Here is a 17,500-nt window from a genome sequence, read left to right on the forward strand (position 1 = left end):
GTGTCCCTGTGTGTGTTTCCCTGTGTGTTTCCCTGTGTGTGTTTCCCTGTGTGTGTCCCTGTGTGTGTGCCCTGTGTGTGTCCCTGTGTGTGTGCCCTGTGTGTGTGTCCCTGTGTGTGTTTCCCTGTGTGTTTCCCTGTGTGTGTCCCTGTGTGTTTCCCTGTGTGTGTTTCCCTGTGTGTGTCCCTGTGTGTGTCCCTGTGTGTGTCCCTGTGTGTGTTTCCTTGTTTGACAGAGCCCAGTGGTCTTGAGTACCTCTGTCTCTCTGCCTCATGTCTGTGTCATAAACACACTGCTTTAATGACCTGATGGTTGATGCTTGGCTTGTCCTTAGACGGTCGAGACTAAGGTCCATAAACCAGCCAGCGCCTACTGTATTTACTCCTCCCTCCCTCCACCCCTCCCTCCCTCCCTCCCTCTCCACTCCTCCCTCCCTCCCTCCCTCCCTCCCTCCACCCCTCCCTCCCTCCCTCCCTCCCTCTCCACTCCTCCCTCCCTCCCTCTGTCCACCCCTTCCTCCCTTCCTCCCTCCACCCCTCCCTCCACCCCTCCCTCCCTCCCTCCCTCCACCCCTTCCTCCCTCCCTCCCTCCCTCCCTCCCTCCCTCCATCATGGTTTACAGTATGTGTCCTCCAGGCTCGGAGTCCATTGGCCCTGCGGTGGCCGGCCTGAGGCCACGATGTCACCTCCTCAAACAGACACGGCCCCTTACGACCCAGCCTCCCACAGACCCAGCCTCGAACAGACCCCCCCAGACCCAGCCTCCCACAGACCCAGCCTCCCACAGACCCAGCCTCCCTACCCAGACCCAGCCTCCCACAGACCCAGACTCTCTCTCTCTCTCTCTCTCTCTCTGTCTCAGGCTGCAGCTCTACGTCTGTCAGTCTGCGTTGAGGAGAAACAGCAGCAGTCCAGAGGGATGGGGAGGGTCGGAGGGTGGAGGCTGAGGGTGGAGGCTGAGGGGTGGAGGCTGAGGGCTGGAGGCTGAGGGTGGAGGCTGAGGGCTGGAGGCTGAGGGTGGAGGCTGAGGGCTGGAGGCTGAGGGCTGGAGGCTGAGGGTGGAGGCTGAGGGCTGGAGGCTGAGGGTGGAGGCTGAGGGGTGGAGGCTGAGGGGTGGAGGCTGAGGGCTGAGAGGCTGAGGGGTAGAGGCTGAGGGGTGGAGGCTGAGGGGTGGAGGCTGAGGGTGGAGGCTGAGGGTGGAGGCTGAGGGGCTGGGAGGTGTGAGGAGGTGTGAGGAGGTGTGAGGTGAGGGGCTGGGCGGGATGGCGGGACTGGAGAGAGAGGGGGGGGGGAAAAGAGAAAGAGAGAAAGAGAAAGAGAACATATCATAAAATGGACATTAAATGAAGTCAGATGCAGATAGAATGAAAACCAGACGAGAGGTTTCAACCTCGGACGTTCTCACAGCAGCGTGCGTGTGCATGGAGAACACAAAGCATCTTGGGACGTGTGTTACACAAGGTTGAGGAGGAGGAGAGGAGGAGGAAACAGAGAGGAGGAGAGGAGGATGAAACAGAGGAAGGTCAGAGAGGAGGAGAGGAGGAAACAGAGAGGAGGAGAGGAGGAGAGGAGGATGAAACAGAGGAAGGTCAGAGAGGAGGAGAGGAGGAGAGGATGAAACAGAGGAAGGTCAGAGAGGAGGAGAGGAGGAGAGGAAGAAACAGAGGATGGTCAGAGAGGAGGAGAGGAGGAGAGGAGGAGGAGAGGAGGAAACAGAGGATGGTCAGAGAGGAGGAGAGGAGGAGGAGAGGAGGAAACAGAGGAAGGTCAGAGAGGAGGAGAGGAGGAGAGGAGGATGAAACAGAGGATGGTCAGAGAGGAGGAGAGGAGGAGAGGAGGATGAAACAGAGGAAGGAGTGAAGCTGTAACGTGATGGATTTACTGAGTGTGGTTCTTGAAGGAACGGTACGGCTGTTCCTTTCAAACTGAACGTTCTGGAAACGTGAGAGAGATAATCTCACATTTACCTCCTCAACGACCCACACGGTCCATTACACGTTGAACTTCACCCTCCGGAGAATGAAGGGCTTTAGGTAGGGAACGCTCACACACACACACACACACACACACACAAACACACACACACACACACACACAGACGTTGAGCTTTCAACCTCCGGAGAATGAAGGTAGGGAACGCCTACACTCAAGACTCAAGACTCAAGATTAAACTGCATTGCCATACCCATCATAGATTAAGATTACAGATTACAATATTATTTTTTCGTGGGAAATAATAGGAGAAAATCAATATTCCTGCCAGCGCTGCCAGTGTGTGTTAGGCTGTGCCAGGAGAGCAGGGTACGGAGCTGATAAGCACAGAGAACAGAGAGGCTGGAGTAGTCAGCCCCACAAACAGCTCTATCACAGGGTTAACACGGGTCAACAACACACTTCAACTCACACACACACTCTCTCTCTCTCTCTCTCTCTCCCTCTCCCTCACTCCCTCTCTCTCTCTCTCTCTCCCTCTCTCTCCCTCTCCCTCACTCCCTCTCTCTCTCTCTCTCTCCCTCTCTCTCTCTGTCTCTCTCTCTCTCTCTCTCTCTCTCTCTCCCTCTCTCTCTCCCTCTCTCTCCCTCTCTCTCTCTCTCTCTCTCTCTCTCTCTCTCTCTCTCTCTCTCTCTCTCCCTCCCTCCCTCCTTCTCTGCTGTATGTGCATTTCTAAACATACAGTAATATCCTCCGCTGTTCCTTCTGTGTCAGGTGTCTCCCAGCCCCTAAGCTCTTCCCCGGTGTAGCCCTGTAGCCCCTAAGCTGTTCCCTGGTACAGTAAAGGAAAAGTCACTGACAGGGGAAATAGATGTTTGGAGCGTCCCGTGTCTTTGAACCGGGGGTACAGCTCTCCCACCCCACTTGTTCCTTCCTACGACCTGAACCCAGACCATCAATCACACAGGAGCCTCTCCACCAACGTCACGCTGTTATTCCAGAGGCACAGAGGAGCGTGGAGGACAGACACAATGACAACAGACACAATGACAACAGACACAATGACAACAGACACAGTGACAACAGACACAATGACAACAGACACAATGACAACAGACACAATGACAACAGACACAGTCCTCTGAGGAAGCAGCGCTCAGACACTGTTTGTCCAGAGAGGTAAACTAAACAACAGGAAAGGGAGACAATCAGGGGACATTACTCAGCCAGACTAAGACCCTGCAGGGAGATTGTGTCATCTGTGAGGGTTTCTACTACAGCTGTATAATACTCCTTCCTAGGCATCAACTGAGCTGTACACTTCTATCCTACGGGTGTTTGGACCTTCCATTAAAACACATGGCCTATTCAGAGAAGATGTACCTGTTTAAGTTGGATCTAAACAAAGACTAGACGACAACCCTATCAATGTTCCTGGAGACATCTTCTGAATCTATGTGAATATTGATACACTTAAGACCTGCTATTATTGATCATTATTATTGACATTCTTCATATAGTCCATTATGACACTAATAACCACAGAGTGAACATCTAATGAGTACAGTGTGAATACAACTCATGTCACTGTACAGATGCAGAGTGTAACAATTTAGAACCACATAGCAGCCAATGAGTTCTTAATAAATGTGTTTCATCTATAATTCCATAAAGCGGTGGATGATCATACATATTCCAAGCCTCATTAAGCGCTAAAGTCAACTTTCTTACCTCACCGTTATTCTGTTATTCTGTTCGTGTTTCTTTCCAGAAGTTGTGTTATTCCAGTCCAGCTCTCTGTCTGTCTGAGGACGCAGTCTCAGTGAGAAGCGGTCCGCCGGACGGTTCGGTAAGTTTAGTGACGTCAGCTGTCCACACACACCGTCCCCATCCGCACATCAGAAACACACTGCGCACATGTGGCGACAGGACACTCCTCCGTTCCCCTCCGGTGTTGTTCATTGCGCCATCGCTCCCGTTCGCCAAAGAAGTGTCCGCTTGTTTCACTCATGACGCAGAAATAATCGGAAAAACAAAGCTATTTATGCAGGTGTGTGTGTGTGTGTGTGTGTGTATTGTTTTAAACCGCGGACAACATGTAGTAGGCTACTATAGTTCATATTCTCTGAATCAACATGTGTGAAACAATTTAATGACCCTTTATTCAACATACTCCCCGATCCAAAAACACATCGCATTTCACAACACTGTGGTTTATTGTAGTAAAAATGATTATAAAACACAGATTTAAGAACATTAGAAGAACAAAAATAAATTGGTATATTTTGCGTGTGAATACATTCTGATACATAAAACCATGATTGATATAAAACGGTATCCGGTCGCGTCTAGGTAGGTAGTTACTGACAGATATTGAGGTTTGTAACAGGGTGCTGACCTCCGGTGACGTCAGGAACACTGTTCAGATGTTGTTTTATATGTATATTTGAATCTTTTGAACTTGAAAAATAAAGATATGTTCGAAAAGAACAAAGACCATTGGATTTAGATAGGGATTAAATGTACTGTGTATCAATGACTTGCCACCCTGATTAAGACAATATAGAACTTTCCATCCAATCCATAACCACACTTATCAACAGGAATGAGAGAAATGAGAAGGCACCGGTTTCAGAGCAACGACTCCCTGATATCCATTAGGTTTAAATATCAACAACATAAAATGACAGAACAATCTTACTTCAATAGATACATACACGCACACACAGGTTACAGGTTTCCAGAGTCATAAAGTTACATCAAATCTAACAATGATTATAAAAGTATAACAATGCTAAGTACAGTACACTGTAATGACATTAATGACAGGACTACCGTTACATTCCATACTACACACGTTGACATGTTACAGAATAGAACATGCAGAGGGATATGTCTGGGTGAAGACCTTGTTTTCAAGACCGGTAAACAAAGTAGTCGTAATCTTTTCCGCTGTAGGCGTAGAAAGCGTGCGTGAGGGGCACCAGCTCGATGGTTTGACGCTGTAAAGAAAAGAGAAAAGTGGATAAAAACACAACGTCAGACCTCCGTCAGTCCACAAACAGGAGCAGCACTGACATCTAGTGGGCGTCAGAGGGAATTACATTTGAAGAAATAAACCAATTACACCAGGACGCAGGCTGAGAGAGGCCAGGCCAGGCTGAGGTAGGCTGAGAGAGGCCAGGCCAGGCCAGGCCAGGCTGAGGGAGGCTGAGAGAGGCCAGGCCAGGCCAGGCCAGGCCAGGCCAGGCTGAGGGAGTCTGAGAGAGGCCAGGCCAGGCTGAGGGAGGCTGAGAGAGGCCAGGCCAGGTTGAGGGAGGCTGAGAGAGTCCAGGCCAGGCTGAGGGAGGCTGAGAGAGTCCAGGCCAGGCTGAGGGAGGCCAGGCTGAGGGAGGCTGAGGGAGGCCAGGCCAGGCTGAGGGAGGCCAGGTTGAGGGAGGCTGAGAGAGTCCAGGCCAGGCTGAGGGCTGCTGAGAGAGGCCAGGCCAGGTTGAGGGAGGCTGAGAGAGTCCAGGCCAGGCTGAGGGAGGCTGAGAGAGGCCAGGCCAGGCTGAGGGAGGCTGAGAGAGTCCAGGCCAGGCTGAGGGAGGCCAGGCTGAGGGAGGCTGAGGGAGGCTGAGAGAGGCCAGGCCAGGCTGAGGGAGGCTGAGAGAGGCCAGGCCAGGCTGAGGGAGGCTGAGAGAGTCCAGGCCAGGCTGAGGGAGGCCAGGCCAGGCTGAGGGAGGCCAGGCCAGGCTGAGGGGGGCTGAGAGAGGCTGAGGGAGGCTGAGGGAGGCTGAGGGAGGCCAGGCCAGGCTGAGGGAGGCTGAGGGGGGCTGAGAGAGGCTGAGGGAGGCTGAGGGAGGCCAGGCCAGGCTGAGGGAGGCTGAGGGAGGCCAGGCCAGGCTGAGGGAGGCCAGCTCACCTGCTGCAGGATGCGGCTGACGGAGGTGAACTTGCTGAGGTGGTCCTGGGTGACCCTCCGGGACGCATCACAGATGTCCTGGTCAGGGAAGCCCACGATGGGGTACACCTGGACACACACACACACACACTGTCACCATCACACACCTGGACACACACACACACACTGTCACCATCACACACCTGGACACACACACACACACACACACACACACACACACACACACACACACACACACACACACACACACACACAGTGTCACCATCACACACCTGGACACACACACACACACACACACACACACACACACACACACACACACACTGTCACCATCACACACCAGGGAGGTAGAACACCAGGGGAGGCTGGGGGAGGTAGAACACCAGGGGAGGCTGGGGGAGGTAGAACACTAGGGGAGGCTGGTGGAGGTAGAACACCAGGGGAGGCTGGGGGAGGTAGAACACTAGGGGAGGCTGGTGGAGGTAGAACACCAGGGGAGGCTGGTGGAGGTAGAACACCAGGGGAGGCTGGGGGAGGTAGAACACCAGGGGAGGCTGGGGGAGGTAGAACAGCAGGGGAGGCTGGGGGAGGTAGAACACCAGGGGAGGCTGGTGGAGGTAGAACACCAGGGGAGGCTGGGGGAGGTAGAACACCAGGGGATGCTGGTGGAGGTAGAACACTAGGGGAGGCTGGTGGAGGTAGAACACCAGGGGAGGCTGGGGGAGGTAGAACACTAGGGGAGGCTGGGGGAGGTAGAACAGCAGGGGAGGCTGGGGGAGGTAGAACACTAGGGGAGACTGGTGGAGGTAGAACACCAGGGGATGTTGGTGGAGGTAGAACACCAGGGGAGGCTGGGGGAGGTAGAACACCAGGGGAGGCTGGGGGAGGTAGAACACCAGGGGAGGCTGGGGGAGGTAGAACACCAGGGGAGGCTGGGGGGGTAGAACACCAGGGGAGGCTGGGGGAGGTAGAACACCAGGGGAGGGTTAACCAGGGGGCACTTAACACACTACGAATCACATTCACACACCTTTTACACCAAATGAGCATTTCTACCATCATTTTCACACAACCAGCGTTTCCCCACTTCCTGCTACCACTACAGCACATCCTGTTTTGTACATCCTCTAAGAACAGATGGATTTACCAGAAGACTCTCGTCCATGAAGAAGGGATCCCCCTTCACCTTCCCAAACTTCTTCAGAGGGAACTCAGGCAGGCGGTCGGGGATAAAGTCAAACACATGGTTCTTCCTAGGAGAGGGAACACACACCGTCACAGGACCGCTGCTGGGCCGAGCCAACGCCGAGCCAACGCTCTCTCTGTCACTGTGTTTCTAGGGTTAAGGTTAGGGTTAGGGTTAGGGTTAAGGTTAGGGTTAGGGTTAGGGTTAGGGTTAGGGTTGGGGTTAAGGTTAGGGTTAGGGTTAGGGTTGGGGTTAAGGTTAAGGTTAGGGTTGGGGTTAAGGTTGGGGTTAAGGTTAGGGTTGGGGTTAAGGTTAGGGTTAAGGTTAGGGTTGGGGTTAAAGTTAGGGTTAAGGTTGGGGTTAAGGTTGGGGTTAAGGTTAAGGTTAGGGTTGGGGTTAAGGTTAGGGTTAGGGTTAAGGTTAAGGTTAGGGTTAGGGTTAAAGTTAAGGTTAGGGTTAGGGTTGGGGTTAAGGTTAAGGTTAGGGTTAGGGTTGGGGTTGGGGTTAAGGTTAAGGTTAAGGTTAAGGTTAAGGTTAAGGTTAGGGTTAGGGTTAAGGTTAGGGTTAGGGTTGGGGTTAAGGTTAGGGTTAAGGTTAAGGTTGGGGTTAAGGTTAAGGTTAGGGTTAAGGTTAGGGTTGGGGTTAAGGTTGGGGTTAAGGTTAGGGTTAGGGTTAAGGTTAGGGTTAAGGTTAAGGTTAGGGTTAAGGTTGGGGTTAAGGTTAAGGTTAGGGTTAGGGTTAGGGTTGGGGTTAAGGTTAGGGTTAAGGTTAGGGTTGGGGTTAAGGTTAGGGTTAGGGTTGGGGTTAAGGTTAGGGTTAAGGTTAGGGTTAAGGTTGGGGTTAAGGTTAAGGTTAAGGTTAGGGTTAGGGTTAGGGTTGGGGTTAAGGTTAGGGTTAGGGTTGGGGTTAAGGTTAGGGTTAAGGTTAGGGTTAAGGTTGGGGTTAAGGTTAAGGTTAAGGTTAGGGTTAGGGTTAGGGTTGGGGTTAAGGTTAGGGTTAGGGTGATGTTTGTTCAGCTTTAGTCTCTCTGTCACTGTGTTTCTAGGCACAGGTGGCAAAACAAAACTACATGCAAAGAAGCGGCAATGAGAGTTGAGAGAGTTTATTTTTCTGAAGGCTTGGGTTAGGGTTAGGGTTAGGGTTAGGGTTAGGGTTAGCACTGAGATCATACATGTTCCACTGTCCAACATAACGGCCTTCCACTGTCCAACATAACGGCCTTCCACTGTCCAACATAACAGACTTTTACATTCATCACAGTATATTGTACTGCAAAGCTTTCTGGAGACTCATCCCAGCTTCAAAGGACAGGCACTGTGGAATGGAGTGTCTTTGAGTCCTGCGCTATACACAATAAATGTATTATTATTATTATTATTATTATTATTATTATTATTATTATTATTATTATTCTACTGTACCATGTGACGGTCAGCTGAATGAAGTGCAGCAGGTTGCTGGCCCCCTGACAGGTACGGCAGGTACTGAAACCGTGTCCGTGACAGTGAAGACATCTGAAGAACACATTACAAATGAAGAAGACGTGTTATTGATCACAAGCACCTCAGGTGATCCTCAGGTATCTTACTGACTGGAACTTGATTCACTTACTTTGACAAAGGTACTTATTATAAGTCGTTTTGGATAAAAGCATCTGCTAAATTATTAAATGTAAATGTAAGATAGTCAGAATTATCCAGTCATGATACTTTCATATCATACAGACTTCTTAAGGGGACCCCAATTTGGAATCAGGGGACCCCTCATGAGGTCGCAGCCCCAAGTTTTGGGACCCCTGGAGTAGGAGCTAAAGGTTGATTTGGGACGGGCGAGAGAGAGAAAGAGAGAGAGAGAGAGAGAAAGAGAGAGAGAGAGAGAGAGAGAAAGAGAGAGAGAGAGAGAGAGAGAGAGAGAGAAAGAGAGAGAGAGAGAGAGAGAGAGAGAGAGAGAGAGAGAGAGAGAGAGAGAGAGAGAGACAGAGAGACAGAGAGAGAGAGAGATAGAGAGAGAGAGAGAGATCTCACCGTTTCTGTCCTCGCCCATGACAGGTGGTGCACCGTTTGTTTCCTTTGCGTCCGTTGCCGTGACAGAAAGTACAGCGTTTCTGCAACAACAGATTGTGTTCAGGGTACATTAACCTTCTTTACATACAGTATTTACCTTCTTTACATACAGTATTTACCTTCTGTTTTACCAGACACACCTTCCCTCACATGAACAGTTGGTCCACAGAGAAAAGAAGAGAGAGGGAGACTAAATGGAATGAGAGGCCAGCAGAGGCTGGAGGAGGTAGAACACCAGGGGAGGCTGGAGGAGGTAGAACACCAGGGGAGGCTAGTGGAAGTAGAACACCAGGGGAGGCTGGCGGAGGTAGAACACCAGGGGAGGCTGGAGGAGGTAGAACACCAGGGGAGGCTGGAGGAGGTAGAACACCAGGGGAGGCTAGTGGAGGTAGAACACCAGGGGAGGCTAGTGGAGGTAGAACACCAGGGGAGGCTGGCGGAGGTAGAACACCAGGGGAGGCTGGTGGAGGTAGAACACCAGGGGAGGCTGGGGGGGGTAGAACACCAGGGGAGGCTGGGGGAGGTAGAACACCAGGGGAGGCTGGTGGAGGTAGAACACCAGGGGAGGCTGGCGGAGGTAGAACACCAGGGGAGGCTGGGGGGGGTAGAACACCAGGGGAGGCTGGGGGAGGTAGAACACCAGGGGAGGCTGGGGGAGGTAGAACACCAGGGGAGGCTGGCGGAGGTAGAACACCAGGGGAGGCTGGCGGAGGTAGAACACCAGGGGAGGCTGGCGGAGGTAGAACACCAGGGGAGGCTGGGGGGGGTAGAACACCAGGGAGGCTGGCGGAGGTAGGAATGGTATCGTGTGTATCACGTGTGTTTGGTACCATTCCTCATTCCTCACATTACAATGGAGGGAGGGAGGGAGGGGAGAGGGGGGAGGGAGGAGGGAGGGGAGAGGGGGGAGGGAGGGGAGAGGGAGGGAGGGGTTGCTGCTCACCCTCCCCCGGCCGTGACAGAGGGTACAGCGTACTCGACCACACCCATGACAGCGATGACACACCTGCAACACACACACACACACACACACACACACACACACACACACACACACACACACACACACACACACACACACACACACACACACACATTAAAAACCTGTTTTCAGCAATGCACTCTTAGGAGCATACAGTAAAGCAGATTATTTGATAACGTAGAGGATGACAGGGTGGACAGGAACAGAAGTCAGTAAACCAGACCAGAGCCAGACAAAGTACACCCCTGAACTCCTGCACCAAACTCCAACACACTCCACATCACACTCTACATCACACTCCACATCACACTCTACATCACACTCTACATCACACTCCACATCACACTCCACATCACACTCTACATCACACTCCACATCACACTCTACATCACACTCCACATCACACTCTACATCACACTCTACATCACACTCCACATCACACTCCACATCACACTCTACATCACACTCTACATCACACTCTACATCCATTTGATTGATTGACTGATTGACTGATTGACTGATTGATTGATTGATTGATTGATTGATAGACAGACCTTTACGAAGGAGGAGTGCGGCACACGTATTTTCTGCACCTGGTCTGTGTACCTCTGAGGCATCATCACCGGGATGTCCCAGGGAGGGGGGCTCATCCCATACTGGGGCCCGTCTACATACTGGGCTGGGGGGGTGGGGGGGGGAGAGAGGGACACAGAGGTGGAATACCAATAATAATAATAATAATAATGATAGTAATAATATAATAATAATAATAATACTGGGGCCCGTCTACATACTAGGCTGAGGGGGGGGGGGGGGGGGGGGGGCAGAGACACAGAGATGGAATAACAATAATAACAATAATACTAATAATACTGGGGCCTGTCTACATACTGGGCTGGGGGGGGGGGGGAATAATAATAATAATAATAATAATAATAATAATAATAATAATAATAATAATAATAATAATAAGTCATGTATGTAGTCGTGTATGATGACATACCACCAGTAAAGGGCTCACAATCCCAGTCACTAGACCTGGACTCAGTGTAGGTCTCCAAGCGATACTACAACAAGAGGTTTCATTGGAGTTAGAATATATACTAGTGTTCATAAACCATTATCAACTTATCAGACGAGGAACATTTGACAGACGCATCCTCCGTCCTCCGATCCCTACCTCCACCAGCCTCCCCTGCTGTGGACTGATGAGGGCCAGGTGGGGCACACTCACCCTGTAGACGGTGAGGGGCTTCAGCTCCTTGAAGGTCAGGTTCCTGGCGGGCTTGCTGCTCTTGGTCCACTTGGACCCAACATACCTGAGGAGAGCTTCTCTGGCCACGTCCTCCGACACGTTAGGTACCCTGGGGACACACGGACACCACAACACTCACACCTCCATCTTATACCTTTAAAGATGTTTATTGTAGTGTCTACATCTGAGATTTGTCTGAAACATTGCGAAATAAAGGTTCAATAAAATAAATATACACAGAACTGAATCAGAGGAGATTTACATTTACATTTACGGCATTTAGCAGACGCCTTCTTCACTAGATCCTTCTATCATCTATCCATCAGTCATCATAAGAAAAGGTCATCTATGTTAGGACCAGGGGCCATAGGCAGTCACAACGCTAGAAGAAGGAAGAATTATTTATTTACAGGTGAGAAACTTGTACAGGGGGGTAGTGAGGGTGAAGAGGTCTCTAGGGTTAGGGTTAGGGTTAGTACAGGGGGGTAGTGAGGGTGAAGAGGTCTCTAGGGTTAGGGTTAGGGTTAGTACAGGGGGGTAGTGAGGGTGAAGAGGTCTCTAGGGTTAGGGTTAGGGTTAGTACAGGGGGGTAGTGAGGGTGAAGAGGTCTCTAGGGTTAGGGTTAGGGTTAGTACAGGGGGGTAGTGGGGGTGAAGAGGTCTCTAGGGTTAGGGTTAGTACAGGGGGGTAGTGGGGGTGAAGAGGTCTCTAGGGTTAGGGTTAGGGTTAGGGTTAGTACAGGGGGGTAGTGGGGGTGAAGAGGTCTTTAGGAGGGACAGTTAAGATGTAGCCTGAAGAGAAGGGTCTTCAGTCTACAGTGGAAGATTGGTAGTGACTCTGCAGTCATGACAGCAGTGGGAAGCTCTTTTCACCAGCGGGGCGCCGTGATTCCCAACCATCTCCACTACAGAAGATCACCTGACAACGGGGACGGATGCGTTCCTGTCGATGTCAGGCTGGGGGTTGTAGGCCGGGGGGGGGGGGTACAGCTGGTCCGCTCCATCTGACAGAGAAGGAAGGAAGGCATGTCACTCATCAGCCCCCCAGACACAGAGGGGGGGTACATTAACTTAATTATGGTCTCACTGCCAACGACTTTGATCCATTCAATCTAGTTTGCTAAAGAAGAAAATGCAGACAGCTGGTAAAAGGAGTGTTGATGATTTGAGGAATTTCCAAAATTAGGGAGTAGGGAGTAGGGGGTAGGTAGTAGGGAGTAGGGGGTAGGGAGTAGGGAGTAGGGGGTAGGGAGTAGGGAGTAGGGGGTAGGGAGTAGGGGGTAGGGAGTAGGGAGTAGGGAGTAGGGAGTAGGGGGTAGGGAGTAGGGGGTAGGGAGTAGGGAGTAGGGGGTAGGGGGGTAGGGAGTAGGGAGTAGGGAGTAGGGGGTAGGGAGTAGGGGGGTAGGGAGTAGGGGCTGGGGGTAGGGGGTAGGGAGTAGTGTGTAGGTAGTAGGGAGTAGGGAGTAGGGGGTAGGGAGTAGGGGGTAGGGAGTAGGGAGTAGGGGGTAGGGAGTAGGGGGTAGGGAGTAGGGAGTAGGGGGTAGGGAGTAGTGTGTAGGTAGTAGGGGGTAGGGAGTAGGGAGTAGGGGGTAGGGAGTAGGGGGTAGGGGGTAGGGGGTAGGGAGTAGTGTGTAGGTAGTAGGGGGTAGGGGGGTAGGGAGTAGGGGGTAGGGGGTAGGGAGTAGGGGCTAGGGAGTAGGGAGTAGTGTGTAGGTAGTAGGGGGTAGGGAGTAGGGAGTAGGGAGTAGGGGGTAGAGGGTAGGGAGTAGGTAGTAGGGAGTTGGGGGTAGGGAGTAGGGGGTAGGGAGTAGGGGCTGGGGGTAGGGGGTAGGGAGTAGGGAGTAGGGAGTAGTGTGTAGGTAGTAGGGGGTAGGGAGTAGGGAGTAGGGGGTAGGGGGTAGGGAGTAGGGAGTAGGGGGTAGGGGGTAGGGAGTAGGGGGTAGGGGGTAGGGAGTAGGGAGTAGAGATTAGAGAGTAGGGGGTAGGGATTAGGGGGTAGGGAGTAGGGGCTAGTGGGTAGGGATTACGGAGAAGGGATTAGGGAGTAGGGGGTAGGGAATAGGGAGTATTCCAAACAGGACCATTGCAAACAAAGCTGTTGATTATTTGACGAGAGTGATGACTCACCCGGGCCTTTGGGCGAACCGTAGCCTGTAACACAGTCCAGCCAACCAGGAGGGGGCGCTGTGGGACCCTCCTCTGGAATGTTGGGATCAAAGGATCCTGTGTTGATAGAGGGACATAACTGATCATGCATCCAAGATGGAATGCTTCACACACAAGAACCCTGCTGGAGCAGAAGATGAGAAATGAGAAATCTCTTACAGAAGGAGAAAAGTGTGTTCGGTGTGTGTGTGTGTGTATGGCTGATGTGCGGAGAGGCAGTGTGAACTGTCTTAGGTGCAGGTGAGCAGGAGGTGGTGTAGGAGGACAGCCAGGGTGTTCAAAAGTCTTCTGGCCTGGAAGTAGAAACTGTCTCGCTACCGGCCTGCCTTAGACCGGAGGCACCGCTCCCGTCTGCCAGACGGTAGCAGAGAGACCAGACCATGGCTGGGGTGGCTGAGGTTCTTGGTGATCTTCCGGGCCTTCCTCAGACACCGCCTGGTGTAGCTCACTCCCCATGACCCTCTGTACAGCCTTGCGGTCGACTCCGTCAATGTCCCCCCTTCCTCTTCCTGTAGCCCACCATCATCACCTCCTTGGTTTTGTTGATGTTGAGGGAGAGGTTGAGGGAGAGGTTGAGGGAGAGGTTGTTGTCCATCCTGGCACCATTCCTCCAGGGCTCGAAGTCTCGTCACTGTTGGTGATCAGGCCTACGATGGTATCGGAGTCGTGCGTGGCCACGCAGTTGTGGGTGAACAGGGAGACCAGGAGGGGACTGAGCATTCACTTTGTACCCTGTACTGTCTTTTTGCGTCCCAGATGGATTTCTAGAGATCATATCTGGATTTCTTGGAGTTAAATGCGGTGGATTTGTGCTTTTAATGTATGTCACCGTTTACCCACGATTTCTGAACACTGAAAGGCTGCAGGCTTTGGACAAAGGAAAGAGGTTCAAAAGGGTGGACAGCTTTCTCTCTCTGACAGGAAAACCAGACCAGGAAACTGTGTTGTCATCCCTCCCTTCACACAGATCTTGCGAGCAGTGTTGGATTTGAAAGGTCACGTTGGATTTGAAAGGTCACGTTGGATTTGAAAGCTTTTAGGCGCGGCAACCAGAATAAACAATACTTCTTCTCAAGTACAGGAAAAAACTAGAGGATCAGGACACTTCATATTTCATATGTATTCATATGTACCTCATCTGCAGGTGGCAACGTGGACGCTACCCATTCAAGTTCAATCTCATATTTAATTTCATATGTAAATAAACCGACATTGTTTCCCCACTAGTTTCTTTTGAAAGCATGTTTCAAAGTTTACCCCCACCTCAACTCAAACCACTCCGACAGGGCAGGGGACACGTGTTTGACACCATTCCTCATTCCATTCCATACATTACAATGAGCCCGTCCTCCGATTTCTACCTCCACCAGCCTCCCCTGCACCTAGTGCTGTGGGGGCTTTCCATCAGAAGGTTTTCTCCGGTGCAGAATAACACAAAGCTAAAAATATGACAGCCCTCGCTGGCCGTGTCCCTCGTTGTGTGAAGACAATATGATATAAATACCCACGTGAAGGAGGGACCCTGCCCTGCGTGAAGGAGGGACCCTGCCCTGCGTGAAGGAGGGACCCTGCCCTGCGTGAAGGAGGGACCCTGCCCTGCGTGAAGGAGGGACCCTGCCCTGCGCTGAGAGATCTGGCCTGAGATGGACAGAATGTGAAAATGACGGAGGGAGAAGGGGAAAACAAGACACGACTACAATACAGACAATGCACCGAAAATAGGCCCGGACCCCCGAGGTGGAGAGGGGGGGCTGCTGGAGCGGGAGACGTGCATGGTGATGTTACGGACGATGACATCACTGGTCAAAACGAGAGTATGAAGTTAGTATTCTCATCCCTCCTAACCAGAGGGGATTAACCAATGAAACGAGAACGGCACATTCCGTGAGCGACAGCTACATGTCAGGTGGCGTCTGTAATCTAATTTACAAAACCACCCCTCGTTATAAACCAACATGGAATGGCCCAAGTTGCAGTAACAAAGAAATCAAGTGCCTCTGGATTACCTTCAGCAGTTTAACAATCCCTTACAACCTGGACTCATGAAAGGTGAGGTGTGGCATCCCTTCACAGAAAGGACAAATAAAGGAACACAGTTGTAACATGAGATGAATGCAGACTCTGGATCTGATACTAGCAGATAATCAGGCGTTCAGGACAACAAAGGAGTGGAATATGGACTGCCTTCAAAAAGCGTACATTTACACTGATGCACCTGTTTACCTATATGAGGTGTCTGGGGTGCCAAATTGGACATACAGACACACACACACACACACACACACACACACACACACACACACACACACACACACACACACACACACACACACATACACACACATACACACACTTTAAAAATAACATAGTATGTCTATGCATACACGCAGAGCGGATGTTACATACACATTGGTCATGATTAAACACGCTTCTTCAGGGCCAAATTGAAAAGGAATGTTCCCTCTTATTTCGACAGATTAAATGTTGACTCACGTGACAGGCAGGGACTGGTTTGACCTTTCTGCTCTGCAGCCACAGGTTACCATCCAGAAGTCAACCAACCGCATCATTCACACAAGGGGCCAAGGAGCAATCTTGGCAAAAGACCAAATCCAAATTTTGAATTGAATTGAATTTGTACCTCAATATTGTTGTTGTTTGAGTTGTTGCATTACATAATCACGAAAGATACGTACAGTCTCTTGGAGCAAGATCATATTCTATAGTCTACTTTAATGAAAGAGTGCAATTTGGCGCTAACAAATTAAATGTTACATAAACTGACATTATGAGCACGAATTAAGCAATAATCAGTGAAGAAATTCCCAAATCTGATGCATCTCTTGTGAATGTGATGGTGATGTCCCGGGACCTCTGCGGACCTTCTGAAGCGTCCGGACGACGTGTCGGCCTCTGGGCTCTGACGTCACCGGCGGACCATCCCTATTCTTCTATGTTGTAATGAAATCAAACTTACCGAAGTCTTCGTCTTTTTCCATAGTTTTGCTCCTTCGATCTCGAAAGCAACTGAACGGCAGCTCAACACGCCTCTTCCTACTACTGCACCGTTCTGTGTTCCTCCTCTCATCTCACGTTGAACTTCGGCCAACGACGTGGACTGCGAACCGAACCCCGCCCAGGAAACGACCCGCACTGTTATATGAGAGCATGTAAGTTTAGACCTCGTGTACAATGGAGATTCAGAGGACTGTCTGTCTTGTAAATGATGCATACTTTGAAGTGAATGTTTTAGGTTCGCTCTAAAGTTCTTGGAAACGTCTTCCCACGAGGCGGGGGTGGTGGTGGTCTCTTGTTTCTGAGGTTGTATGATCTGACACCAACCACCAGGGGGCGACACAACACTTTGATCCGTCTACTCACCAAAAAACAATCAGATTAGCTGATTTGATTTCAAAATGGGGTTATAACGGTGTGTATTGTTATAAAGCAGGCATGTCTGGCGCAGTATCCAAATTTCAAATAAGATTGTCCAAATTGTGTGTGCGCGCGTTTTTTTCAGTAGGCCTACTATTATGGAGATAGATTAATGCCAATATATGATATTGTGGAGGTGCGGTAAACAACGAGACAAGGAGGCGAAGGCAAGTCGAGTCTGTTTCTCCACATAAACTACAACTGACAACAACACGTGACCCGGAACCCCCAACATATCACTCCCGCCCACTCTCTTAAAGGCACAGATGACAGGTGAATGTCTCTCTCTCTTAAAGGCACAGATGACAGGTGAATGTCTCTCTCTCTTAAAGGCACAGATGACAGGTGAATGTCTCTCTCTCTTAAAGGCACAGATGACAGGTGAATGTCTCACTCTCTTAAAGGCACAGATGACAGGTGAATGTCTCTCTCTCTTAAAGGCACAGATGACAGGTGAATGTCTCTCTCTCTTAAAGGCACAGATGACAGGTGAATGTCTCTCTCTCTTAAAGGCACAGATGACAGGTGAATGTCTCACTCTCTTAAAGGCACAGATGACAGGTGAATGTCTCTCTCTC

General features: G+C 50.9%; 1 protein-coding gene across 1 annotated transcript; it reads right to left on the minus strand.

Annotated features, from left to right (window-relative positions):
* Nucleotides 1-4,075: 4,075 nt before the first annotated feature.
* Nucleotides 4,076-16,426, minus strand: ssuh2.1 (ssu-2 homolog, tandem duplicate 1). Its single transcript, XM_083667828.1, is given in 12 exon segments — nucleotides 4,076-4,855; nucleotides 4,857-4,934; nucleotides 5,837-5,944; nucleotides 6,984-7,089; nucleotides 8,444-8,536; nucleotides 9,047-9,126; nucleotides 10,029-10,091; nucleotides 10,622-10,746; nucleotides 11,071-11,134; nucleotides 11,248-11,431; nucleotides 12,241-12,325; nucleotides 13,449-16,426. Coding segments are annotated over 12 exon segments (1,173 nt in total). The 5' UTR covers nucleotides 13,579-16,426; the 3' UTR covers nucleotides 4,076-4,798.
* Nucleotides 16,427-17,500: the final 1,074 nt, after the last annotated feature.

The sequence above is a fragment of the Argentina silus genome, assembly GCF_951799395.1.
Source record: "Argentina silus genome assembly, chromosome: 4".
Taxonomy (NCBI): Eukaryota; Metazoa; Chordata; class Actinopteri; order Argentiniformes; family Argentinidae; genus Argentina; species Argentina silus.